Below are 13,444 nucleotides of genomic sequence, written 5' to 3' on the forward strand. Positions count from 1 at the left end.
AGGATTCCAGCCAGAACTGCCTCACTTCAAGGGAGAAGAGAAGAGGGAGAAAGGAAGGTGGGGGGAGGGGTTTTCTTCAAAGGCAGGGAGTTTCCACTGTGTGTCTGGATGTTTCTTAAAATGTCACCTGAGGGGCTGGGGTGATGGCTCAGTGGCAGGGCGCTTGCCTAGCATGTGTGAGGCACTGGGTTCTATCCTCAGCACCCCATATAAATAAATAATAAAGATAACTTGCCCATCTATAAAAAATAAAAATAAAGTCACCTGAGACACTAGTTGCAAGTATGAGATAATACAGATAGTAAAGACTTTCCCATTTCATACACAGTGGGCTGTTAAAGCTGTGAGACTTTGCAATTATCGAGGAGGAAAGGGAAATGGTTTGCCTCCTAGCGCCTGTTCACTCAGCCAGCCTCACTCTCTAGAAGGCGGGAAGATGGCCAGTACAAACCTGGTCTCTCCTTCCTCATGCTTTTTTTTTTTTTTTTGGTACCTGGAATTGAACCCAGGGCTGCTTAACATCTGAGCCACATCCACAGCCCTTTTTATATTTTATTTAGAGACAGGGTCTCGCTGAGTTGCTCAGGGTCTTACTAAGTTGCTGAAGCTGGCTCTGAACTCATGATCCTCCTGCCTCAGCCTCCCGACTACAGGCATCCTCCACCATGCCCAGCTTTACTGAGCATTTTTGAAAATCAAAACAAAATCTTTCTGATGGGGCAGGGAGAGAGACAGGGTGAGCCCAGCCCTGCTCCTGGAGGTTTCCACCTGGCCAGCAGAGAGAAGGGAGCTCCAAGCAGGACGAGCAACCTGGGCCACAGAATGGGGACCAAACACTGTGCATCTATTCACGGTGCCACCAGCACCTGGTATTCCGGAGTCTGAGTGGACAGAGGCAACAAGTAGAAAATGAGACTAGAAAGAAGAACTGGAACTAGCAGGTATCTGGCCTGGCTTTTGGTCTCCTCTATAGAATCCAGATCATAAGTAACAATGTGTGTATATATATATATCCTGGGGGGCTTTTCTAGGAGTTAAATGAGATAATGCATGTGACAAAGAGACCAAATCTGACACCTAATATATATGACTTACCACTGTTTTATTATCGACCTAAGGAATCTGTACTTTCACCTTTGGGTGATGGGGCCTGGATTGGTTTTAAGCAGGGAAGTCAGGTTTGATTTTGAAAGTCCCCTCCAGCTGCAGGATAAAGGCAGGTGGTAGATGGGTGTGGAGCAGGATAGGAAGGTGCAGGCCAGAATGGGGAGGTGACTTCCCACGGGAGCATAACAGGGATGGAGGGGACTGTCCACTCCAGTCAGAGCTGGAAAGGCCCCAGGTGTTGGCAGAGCATGAGGAGAGCCCAGGATTATTCCCAAGTTTCCAGCTTAAGGCCTGGGAGAGAAGGGCTTAGGTGGAGAGATGAGCTGGGCTTTGCATGTGCTGGACTGTGGCAGGTGCACTGCTGGAGTGTGGAGCTCAGGAGAGAGGTCAAGCCAGCGGTGAAGGCCTCAGAGTTGTCAGCCCGGGTCTTGTGACAGGATGTGCCTGCCTGAGGGCAGTCTCTTGAATGCCACCTGATTCAGAGGGGTTTTCCCCCAAGGGCTCTTAGTATTTTCATTGTTGATTGACTTCCCAGGAAGTCAAACACGGAAAACAGTAACATCAAATGCATCAGATACAAACATTAGCACCAAAACCCCCTCTTGCCTGCATTTATGGTACACTTGTCTCTGTTAGGTAAAATTGGCCAGGCAGAGGATTCAGTATGTGATGCAGACTTGTTGAAATAAGGACGTCAGCAGAGCAGCATTATCCAACACCGCTCTTCCAGAGCTGTGACCACAGCACAGCCAACATACCATCATACCAGAGCCATCATTCAGTATTCCACACTGTTTGTCCTACTTATTCCAAGCCACCCAGGACTAGGCAAGGCCTTGGAGCCACAGATGTCTTCCCATAGCCTCACAACAGATCCATCTCTTTGCAGAAGAAGGCTCTTTGCAAAGCCCTCCTTGGAGAAGGCAGATGTTTCCCAGCCCCTCACTGAGGTTCAGGAACCCACAGGCTGCTGACTGATGGTCCAAGGGTAGGGAAAGACGAGCGGCAGCATGGGAACCCATCCCCGTTATAGGGCAGCACCCTGCCATCTTACCAGAGATCATTTGTCCAGGTCGGATTGTTCTGAGCACCTGTCTCCAGTTTCATTGACAAGTGAACTAAAGTGATGAGTGTATAGAAGATTGGTTGATGTTAGGGAGTTAAGGCATTGGCTCATGTGACTGTGGGGTTAGATAAATGGGTAGGGCAGGCTAGCAGACTGGAAATCCAGGCAAGATCGGATGTTGCAGCTCAACTCTGAAAATAGTCCAGAGGCAGAAGTCCCTCTTCCTCTTTTTTTCTTCAAAGCCTTCCATTGATGAGATGAGGCCCACCCATAAAAATAGTTTTTACTCAAAGTCTACTGATTGAAATGTTAAACACATCTAAAAAATACTTTCACGGCAACATCCAGACTAGCATCTAGCCAGACATCTGGGTACCATGTTCTAGCCAAGGTTAACACATAAAATTAACCATCACGCTTCTGATTATTGACAGAGACCCCCTCCCCTCCTCAGCGCTCCAGCCATGCTAGCACTAATTGGCCATAGGAATTGGGAAGCAGCCCAAGAATCCAGCAAAGCACTGTTTGGACTAGCACCAGGCCTACCTTGAGCAAGTGGCTAGAGAAACAGAACCAAGGCCACGGAGGGAGAGTGGACCACCTACAAAACCCGAAGCACCAAGGGCAAGGAGTGGGCACGTGTATGCTCTGGGAGTGCAGGGGCTAGTGAGACAGGCCACAAAAGGTGCAATTTGTAAAGCTCATCTACACTGGTGATGTAGAGGACAAAGCCAGGGAGCAAGAGACGTGAACGAGATGTTTACCCATAGCTTTCCAAATCTGTGTGCGCTTACAGATTTCTACAGGAATTCTTCTGTCTCAGAAACATTCGTCAATTCCTAGACAATCTGGGAGACCACTGTCCCTTCAGTTTTAGACCCCACTCTTCCAGTGCTGTTGATGAATAGGGCTAAAGCAAGGGTGAGCTTCACCCTGAGCGTCAGGGTGGCCACGTCGTTAGGGTCACCTTCCTAGCTTACCGTGAGCAGTAAGCAACCATTTCATTATGATGCGCATTTAAGGACAATGCTGTGTACTTGTGGCCCAAGGAGACTGTACCCTCGATGACTGCCTGGCATGTCATGACTCTCACCCAGCTGTAGCAGAGCCCAGGACTGTGGGAAGTGAACATGAAACATTCCTAAAATAACTCAGAGTTGCCTTTTGCTTACATCTGGGCCCAGGATAACCCACAGAGAAGGTGTGGGAAGCACAGCACAGGCAGCAGGCCCCAGGCCCAAAGTATCGGAGACCACACCGCCAAGAGGCAGGTGGAACCCCAGGGCCAGACTCTCTGACATCCCCTGCTCCCCAGCCTGTTTGGTTTGGAGTCTGACTCTGGCCCGAAGCAGCGTTCAATCTGAGGAATTCCACACTTCCTACCACTTTGGCCCAGTTATTTCCAAGAAAGACTTGGCCACCAACATATTGGAATTGCTATACTTTTCTGAGGATTAGCTCTTTAAAATGGTCCAGGAAGAAGCATTCCTGTGAGAAAACACTTAATAAAGAGGCCTACGGCTCCCCAACCTGTTTGCTCCTCTGATTTTGGATTTGTCCAGTCCCATGTGCTATTTCTGTCTCACCCATGTGTGTCTGGGGAAGGGGGCAATGGGCAATTGTTGGAAATGAAAACTTGGCTCACATCAGTTGCTCTCTGAGCCTCCTCTTGGCTGTGTGTCTTTATCCCCGCTGGGAGAAGAGGGGAATATATTTAGGGGAAAGATGCTGTCAGGTGGGAATATTAGACTGGATTCTAAATGTGGACCAACCTGGTATGGACTCAGTGTCTAGGCCCTTGACCAAGTTTGCAATTCTGAAGGGAAAGAAAGGTTTAGTGGGATGATTTCTTACCTGGATAAGCCCTGAGATTCTTCCTTTCCTTTCCTGAAGCAGTTGGGATTAATAGTATGTGATATCTGGAATGTTCCATGGCCTGGGCAGACTGGGTCTGGGTGGTGCAAGGCTTTCTCCTGTACCAGTTCCCTTCCGGCCAGTGAGAGTGATCCACAACTCTGGCACCTGCCCCTTGACTTTTCCAAGATTCCATAAACTCTAGGCATCAGATACCAATCTAAAATCGTATTGTTTGATATTAAACTGGAAAAAGAAGGTGGAAGGATCAAAGCCCGGGAAAACTAAGAAAAGACTACAGCTTTCTCTGATCAGAGGGGCAGGCCAAGGTGTCAGATGTAAGGGGAAGGTGATGCCGTGGTCAAGAAGGGTGAGAGAAGAATGTGGCTGTGAGTGACTTCCAGGTCCTAAGATTGGCAATTGTAAGATGAGGAAGAAGTGGGAATTGCAAGACGAGACAGACAGAGAGAGAGAGAGAGAGAGAGAGAGAGAGAGAGAGAGAGAGAGAATATGGAGTAGAAGAGCACACCAATAGAAAAGGCTCGGGAATAAACTAAAACCATAATAAAGATTGTCCAGGACCATCAAGGACCCAGTTGAATACAGAGTGGACATGATTCTCTAAGTTCTTGGAACTTTCTAGAAAGTACAAGTATAGAGGATGCACTAAGCAGGACTGAGTCGAGGTGGAGAAGGTAGGAGAACAGGGCTGGGGCAGATGGATGGAATGTCACCACAGAGCTTAGCTCAGCTGAGATGGAGCCAGGAGGGAGGTGAGCACACCCACAGGGTCCTCCTTGGAGGAGAGGCCCTGAGGAGGGCAGAAAGTCAGGACCTTGGCTGCAAGGAAGCTAGAAGCCAGGCCTTGGGGGAAGTTCTGGTGGTCAGAGCAGTCAGAAGCCATGTGTGAGCTCAGAGACTTGCAGATTAAGAGCTGGAGTGCAGGGAGGGGGTCCCAGAAAGGGAACAGGCTGGAAGTGAATTCAGGGCAAAGGAGGGAAAAACAAGAGGTTGGTGGCAAGGTTCTGAGGAGAGTGTCTGCAGATCCGGGGAAGGGTACAGAGTACAGAAAGTGGGCTAGGACCTTGGGGGTGATGTGGTGGCGTGTGTGAGTTGAGGGGTGAGTCCCAGGGTGAGAGAAGTCACCCTCTCACAAGGCTGTGTTTCCCTGAGGACAGGAGGAGGTTCCCTGGGAAACAAGTCGGGACCCATTTGCCCTTTTTGAAGGAATATCTTTGCCTCTATTTCAGGATTGCTGGTGACACGGCCCTCAACAAAAATATCCATGAGTCCGTCAGTGCCCAGATCCGGAAGAACTTTGCCAAAAGCAAATGGAGAGTAAGTCCTGAGCATTTTTTTTTTTTTTAATTCTCAGTGACTTTAACCACTCGTGAATCTTGCTCTGTCATTTGAGCGTTATTACTTCTAAAGGTCACTGTCGCCCTAATTGGATGGAAATTCCCAGAACCTCATCCAGCTAATTTTGTTAATTTTAACTGATAATGATGAAGACCTGGAGGGAGGACCATAGTGTAAGAGGGACACCATGTGTGATTGAACCTTTTCCCTCTGAGATTCAAAGATAGCAATCCTGCCGGCTCTTACTCATTTGCCATTTCGTAAGCAATATAACCCCCTTCATCTCTCTTCACTTCGCTGCAATTTTGAAGAGTCAGCTTTTACTAAAGTGATGTGGAAGGGGAAAGAAAACAGGAAGTCTGAGTTGACTTCACCAATATTTTCTGATAAAAATGCAATGGATTTAAACCCATAGAAGTTAAGGGGAGGTACTTGGGAATGAAATTGACCAAATGATGTTAGATGCATGTACAAATAGAAAATGACGAATCCCACTATGCTGTTTGATTTAATGCAAAATTCAAAAATATAGAAAATAAACCACAGAGGTTTTGTGATCATGGATTTTTGATCTAAACTATGTTTTAAAAAACATGGGTAATTAAGGGCTGGCTGTCTTGCCATGAGAGCCAATAGCGAGTGACTATATAGAAACACAATTAATTCCAATGCCCTATTTTATTCAGAGGAAATGCCATAAATTGGGACAAAAGTATCAATTATAGTAAAATGAATACTATTCTAAAGCATCACATTTTAATATATTACACTCTTCTAATATGCCTTTCATTTGAAAATCTCTTAAATTATGGAGAGAATTGTCTTACATTTGTTGTATATATTTATGAGGTCAGAAGAAAACTATCTTCTTATATCTCCAAAATTTATTTTAATTGGAGAGGGGGGGTGTTAAAATAACTTTGCACACTTTGGAAGAAGGGACAATAGAAGTTTTCTTTCTGAAGTTTCCTGAGAATGGTTTGAGAAGTTTGCAACACTTGGGGTAAGCAGAGGCTTAAAAGGAAGCCATCAGGGTCTTTTCTAACTATCTGGAATATTTTGTCCGGTATTTTCCTGTCTTAAATTTCAGCAAGCATTTAATGCCACAGCCGTCGTGAGGCATATGAGAAGACTACATCTCGGCAGCAGCCTGGACAGCTCGAATGCAGGTGTCTCAAGCAGCCTCAGTCTGGCCAGTCAAAAAGATTGTGCGTATGTAGCAAAACCAGAATTCTTTAGCGGGCATTTGAGACAAGCCTGGGGCGGAGAGGAGGGAGCTGTCCTGCCCAATGCCTTCTGTCTGCCAGGCACTTCCCATACTTTATCCCACTTAATGCTCCCAATCACCCTAGGACTTTATTTTTTTAATTGAACCATTTAATACTTACACACACCAGATACTATTATTGCCATTTATAGATGAGAAATCCACCTGTGGCTCCAGGACCATACAGCTGGGCCTGTCTCCGTGAGATCCAGATGCTTCGTAGTCTAGCTCCTTCCCCTCCAATTTGCTTCTCATTGTGCAGTCATTCAGTGGATGGAGGAGAGAGTGGTAGGGACTCCTGACAGTTGTTCTCACTGACTTTTAACTTTTTTTTGGTGAGGATGATGATAATTGGAGCTCATTTATTGAAAGTACATTGACTTTGCAATAAAAAAAAATAGTATTAGTCTTTCTTCATCCCTTATCTTTACTTAGCATTGACATCCTCAAGGTCTTAGTCCCCCCTCCACTGCCCTGTCTTTACTGTCCTCTCTGACTCATGCTAGGCCATCCAGTGGCTCTTCTCCGCTTTGGACAGTTGCCTTGATTGTCCCCATCAATTCTCAAATCCCTAACCACTGAGCAGCCCTTCAGCCTGGCTCCACCTTGAACATCAAATTCTTTCCCATTTGGCTCAGAAAAAATTCTCCTTCCACTAAAGATCATCCCATTTCATTCAGGACTGCAACCCCCCAACACACACACACACATACACACACAATCTTCCCAGGATGTATCCATGAGCTTCCTTGAAACAGTTGCATACACCTGTGGACCACCTTCGTGTGTCAACAGAGATCTTTCCCGCACTCTGACCAGAGGGGAACCCACAGTTGGTTTTTTCTTTAAAGAATTGTGTGCAGGCATTGACAGCAAAGCTCATCTTATTAATTAATTGTATGGATCTCCCTGTGTCTGATTGTGCAAAGCTCTCTGGGGACATGCACCGCTGGAGCAGCTAATGCAGCCCGCAGCAGGGCCCGTGGAGGGTTTGCGTGCAGCCTGGGAGGAATTTTTCTAGGTCAAAGGGCTGCTGATTTCTCACAAGAAAAAGGAAACATTGACCAGTCAATGAGATGCTCACAATGCCAAGTGTTTCTTAGCCCAGAGTATAGACAACACACCAACCAGGGGCCAAAAGAGGATATCCGATTCTTTCTTCATTCTTAAAATGCCTAATTAATGGAGCTGTTGAAAGATTTGAACAATTCTTACAATGACAATATATGTTCCACACCCAACCAAAGCCTATGCAGTAAGTGCTCAGTAAATGGGCCTACTCATCATGGTGGCTAAGATAAATGCAAAGCATTTATAATTATAATGAAAAAAAAAAGAGAAGAGGAGAGTTGGGTCTATGCATAAAGCATTTTGAACATATTGCAATGGTTTTCCTATGGGGAGGCAAAAATGGAGAGATTGTAGCTCAGTGGTTGAGTGCATTCCTGGCATGCGTAAGGACCTGGGTTCAACCCCTAGCACTGAAAAAAAACCTTATAGAGTCACATGGGTGGGCAAATGTTTGGTCCCCCACAGACCCAACCCATCTGACCCTTGTGATGGAAAAGGGCTGCAAATTTTCTTCTGAATCTCTGAACCCAAGTGTTTGCTCTTCCCCTGCAGGTCTGGAACCTTCCACGCTCTGTAGTTTCATTTCCTCTTCGTCAGGGGTCTCAGGAGTTGGAGCCGAGCGGAGACCCAGGCCCACCACTGTGACGACAGTGCACACTGGAAGCAAGTGACCGGCTCTGGAGGTGGGAACCAGGGAAGGCGGAGCCTAGGAAGGGGAGCCCTGGGCCACCAAGACCCTGCCCTACCTGGTGCACCTTCCTGCATAGGACTGGAAGACACAAGTTTTTTTATGGCCATATTTTATACTGCAATTCTGAAGTGTTCATTTCTCACAAACTCTACTGACTCAAGGGGAGCTGAATTAATAGGACCTGGTGCTGTATATATGAATCTTGCAAAGCTCTAACCGAATGGACCTTCTTCTTCCTCTCCCCCAACTCCACCATTTCCACTCTCTGCAGCGTAGGCAACCGTCTAGGGTGTATTTTTTCATGGAAAAAAATATGGTTTCAACTGGATTATTTAAATATTAGTAAATATTGTGCATTAGGATTTTGTTTTCCTTTTAAGAAGTATGTGTTCTTGCTCTATATCTCTCAGTTACATGACCTCTATCGTTTGCTCTTCAATAGTAGTTTTATGTTAACCTTTAAGAGATTTTTCCCCCCACTCCAGGGAGAATTTCAAGGTATTTTTTAAAATGCTAATAAGAGGATCAAGAATCTGTCTCTAAGGCTAAGAGTGCACTTTACTTCTCTTTCTCTGGAGGGGCAGTTCTGGGGGGTTGGGGGGGAGCCTGCAGAAAACTTTTCCTCGCAGCTTCTCCAGCAAAACCCACACCAACCACAGCAGAAACCAAGACACCTGCTCCCCGGAGACCCAGGCTCAGCTTCCAAGTCTGACTTTACCAGTCAATGAGATGTCCACGATGCCAAGATTTAGGAGCCTCCCTTACCAAAGGGCAAGCTGCTGTGCTGTTTAAAGTGAACCCATGTGCACCCTCTTCTTTTCTCATGAGGGAAAACCAACAAAACTCTGATCTCAGCTATGCAGTTTTAAAAATTAATCTCTCTTTGTTTTTTAAAGATGCATTTCTAATCTTATACTTAAAATGGCCTCCAACACTCACAAGTTGCTTCTCCATATTTTTACCCTGTTGGTTTATGAATGTTATCTAAGGGAGGGGAGGATAACAGTCCTGAAGAAGGAACCATTTATCTGGGGTGATAAGAAGAAGTGACTACCAAGTGCGCAGGACACTGGCCACCCATGGAAACGTTCAGAGATGACCTCTGCCAGGCCCTGCGTGTGTGTGAAGGCATCCCTCTCCTCAGTGGAACCGGAAATCAAAAATGCCCCAGTTGGCCTGGTACGAAGGATTTCCCAGGATGTGGAACTCTTAGTGTTAAAACCAGGAATGTCCAGGGACACTAGGCCACATTGTGCACCCACGTGGTAGATAGGTGTGCAGGAGAGAGAGAACAGTGTGCAACACAGGGCACACTTTCCCAGGAGGCTCTCTGTAGACCCAGGCAGGTGGCTCCAAAGCCTCCCTCTGCCTTTGTGCCCATCTAATGCCCCTGGCTCAATTCTGCACAGTCATCCTTGAGCCCACGGAGGGTGTCAGTAGGTCCACCTGATGGTCTAGTGGCCGTCCCAGCTGATGGCCTCGCACCCCTCTCCTGTGAATGGCCAGTCATGGAAGGTCCTGTTGGGCAAACCATCTTTGTCACTTCTACACTTTTGCCTACTTTTAGTGCTGCACAGCCCTCCCAACACACACACACGCACACACACACACATGCACACACATACACAGTGTTATCAGGCTCAGCAGCCCCAGCCTGTCTTCCTAAGGACATTAGTGCAGGATATAGATGAGCAACTGGAAAGAGGGGCAACTGATCTACCTGTTCTACATGTGTCACATGCACTCACTGCTTGGCAGGAGTCCTGCTTAGCATCTGCCACACAAGCGACCAGGGTGAAAATTTAAGCTTACCCTCTTCAAAATGTGCAAAAAGCCTAGAAAAGTCTGTAAAATGATAGCAGGCCCAGTTGAAAATCAAGTGTCATGTAAACTGGAGAAGCATCAACCTCACCCCCTCAGAAAGACAAGGACATAAGTATTATAAACAGTTCTTGAGAAAACTCTAAGAGGTTGATTAGGATGTTGCTTACCAATAAGTGTCACAGAAACATTCAGGTTCATACAGTATAAGAAAAAAGTAAATAGAAATTTACTGGGCATCAGATAATCAGCCTGAGTTTGGTACCTGTAATGTGCATAGAGTTTTTGTTTGTTTGTTTGTTTGTTTTGTTTTGTTTTGTTTTTGCTGTGTGCTACACACAGCCATTTGTGTTTAGAAAGCAACATTTAAAACCAGGTTCTGTTATTGGTGATGAAAATAGTTTCTGGAGCTGATATCTGAGGTGCATGTTATATTCAGTTATCCAAAAGTATCTTGTACCTGAAAAATGCAGAACAGGTGAAGGGTGAGCCTGTGCAGGTACCATCTGAGCTGTCTGGGTCAGTACTTGGCCCTTGGAGTGTCAGGTCCCAATAACAGTGCAAGATGGAGACTGGTTTGGGCCCAGTAGTAGATTCTGCTGATCATGACATCAGGAAGCATCACTGTCTTGATGCCACTGGACTTAGGTTATTTTCCGTTGTTTTAGAAAGATGGGGAAGTAAATACCATATGGAAGAGTCTGCCCTTTTGAGAGAGCCCTTGGGATAAAAAGACAGAGGTTCTCTCCAACCACTTGGCATTATTTATGTTTTATGAGGAAACAAGAAGAGGATGCGGAGTAGACCTTTGCTTACAGCCTGACAAATGGAATGGCAAAGCCCCCCACTGATGTCAGTTCCACTAGGATTAACTGAGCATTTCATACTCTCACCCAGAATGCTCAGCTGAGCCATGGGCAGACACACAGGCCCCATTTCTGGCTTCTTTCTTGACCCCCAAGTCCCCCATTTGGTCTTTCACCTTCTCAGTGCAAATGAATTTATTTCCCCTCACATGGATATTCAATTTTGAATGTGTTCTCGAATGGTCTTCCCTTCACTGCCTGTCTGTCTCTCTTGACCCCCGATCCTCATCTCATCAATGAGGCATTAAGAGCAGCTGGCACTCATCTGGAATTGAGTGGGTGCTATGCTCAGGTCCCACAGACTTATCAGCTTATCACTCTTCACCAAGGTACCTCTAGAGTCTTGGTAGCTCCCTGCTCTGCAGAGCCTTGCTTTCCAGCAGGGACAGTATGCTCTGGAGTCCCAGGTTGGGGAGGTCAAGGTAGTCGAGTCTGGGAGGGGCAGGAATACCTAGGTGAAGTGCACTTCACCACAAAACCCCTGAGGAGATAGGGTGCTGCCCAGCTAGAGAGACCGAACCCCCAGGGCTGCTTATGGGATTGGCAATAACCAGTGTGTGCTGCTCCTGCCTCCATGGAAACTAGAAAAGACAATATTGCTCTTCATGTCTCCTTTGGAAAGAAAAGAACTATGCTGAAAGCATGTCAAAAATAAAATAACAGAGCAGGTGTGACGTAGTGTTCTTGACCTTGATTCCGGTCACTTCTTTAAGAATCTCACCTCAAAAGCATGGAGCAGCTCGTGACTTTGAGAGGGTGCCACTCTCCAGCTGGGTCTTAAGGTAGTGTCCAGGGAGCTTGGCCATCAGGCCTGGGGCAAAAGAAGAAGGCTGTGGTCAAATAGGCAAAAAAGGTTTGGCTCTTAGAAAACATCAGCATTCTGATGAACACAGTCCACATAGTGAGCCTCGACTTGGTTTACCCAGGACTGATATGCTGTCCACCTGTCCACCTTGGTGCCCAGTATGGCCTGGGTGAATTATGGGTGGGAGAGGGGACTTCTCTCCACTTGTGGAAACAGAAAGAAAAGGCCATATCCCTTATGGAAGATGGACTCAGTATTTTAGAGCTTTGGACCCATGGCCCCTTGGATCCAGAGGGCCAGGGCTGGAATAGATTCTCCATGCTGGGGAAGCCACACTGGATCCATTGCTCCAGAGTCAAAGACATGAGACCTGGGGCTAGTGCCTCTGCTTTAGCCCCCAACACCCCTTCCTTCCCATGACCGCCATAGATGCACTGCTGGATATAAGAAAGAAAGTCAAGGGCCAGCAAAGGGCAGCTCCTCCCATTTTCATAAACAGAAATGTACTCCTTCCCAGGTTTGCACACTTACACCTGGCAAACGCAGTGATGGTCCTCTGATTCAGGCAGTGCACGACCCCTATGCATGTTCTACTGAAACAGTACTACTTCCTGTTCTGTCTCCTCACACACCACAAAGTTTACCTTTTCCTTAAACACATTCCAGACCAAACACTGTTCAGTTTGTTTCCAAAAGAAAAAAAAAATGTATATACCTGTATGTAACCCACCACCCTTTTGAGGGAGTACCTGGTCCTAGGTTGGGGCTGTGAATGTACCAGACCTTTGCAAAAGGTGTTCCAATCCTCTGGTTTGCAGAATTGAAAATGTTGAGATTGGAAAAACAGATTATTTTTTCAAACTGGGGCTTATCTCTTGATGGCTCCAAGAAGATTTGTATGCAGATGAGTAAACTCGAAAACTTCAACTCGGTGGCAGGGAGGTCTAAGGAAGAGGAGAAAGAGGAAGATTAAAAGCCCACACTCCTTCACCAGGTCCCTTCTTGGTGGTCTCAGTGCATCGTGGTCTGCAGCCCAGGCATACGCCGGCCCCGCTGGGAAGTCTGCCCTGCATGCTGGCCAAGGCCTGGCCTGCCTCCTGCTCCACATGACAGTCGATGCCTCCAGAATCATCGGGAAGGAGATAGCCTTTCCCAGACTACCCTGCCTCCTGCAGCAGGAGCAGCTCAGCTTGTGGCTCTGGGGGCTCTGCTTCTGCAAATCCAAAGGCTGTGCATTTGGAAGCCAAACATTCAGCATGTGGTTTTGTGGACAAAGCAAACTGCCATGGCTTCTCAGTGTCTGTATCTTTCTACACCAAAGGGACAAACTGTTGCGTTCACCCTTTGTACTAAGGCCGCTTCTGCATATGCCGTACTGTTTTTTAACATTATTTTTTTGTTTCTGGGGAACTTCTCATATGATTATTATGTCTTCTGATGATTTGCTGTATTATTTTACTTACAGGTGATTTTATTTTCTTATGGACAGGAAAAAAAGAAAATGAGAGGAGTGTTTGAGGCTTTCGTCACAGAGATG

The 13,444-nt window shown here is 46.5% G+C and overlaps 1 protein-coding gene across 2 annotated transcripts in view; it reads left to right on the forward strand.

Annotated features, from left to right (window-relative positions):
* Camk1d (calcium/calmodulin dependent protein kinase ID) overlaps positions 1–8,733 on the forward strand; it is a 380,162-nt gene extending 371,429 nt beyond the window's left edge. The window contains exons 9-11 of one of the 2 annotated variants that reach the window (XM_076831572.1): positions 5,278–5,365; positions 6,477–6,594; positions 8,277–8,733. In XM_076831572.1, coding sequence (XP_076687687.1) covers positions 5,278–5,365; positions 6,477–6,594; positions 8,277–8,395 — 325 coding nt within the window. In that variant the 3' untranslated portion in view covers positions 8,396–8,733. The remainder of the gene's footprint in view (positions 1–5,277; positions 5,366–6,476; positions 6,595–8,276) is intronic. The other variant, XM_076831573.1, reaches the window with a different exon arrangement.
* Positions 8,734–13,444: the final 4,711 nt, after the last annotated feature.

Source organism: Callospermophilus lateralis, chromosome 13 (assembly GCF_048772815.1).
Source record: "Callospermophilus lateralis isolate mCalLat2 chromosome 13, mCalLat2.hap1, whole genome shotgun sequence".
NCBI lineage: Eukaryota > Metazoa > Chordata > Mammalia > Rodentia > Sciuridae > Callospermophilus > Callospermophilus lateralis.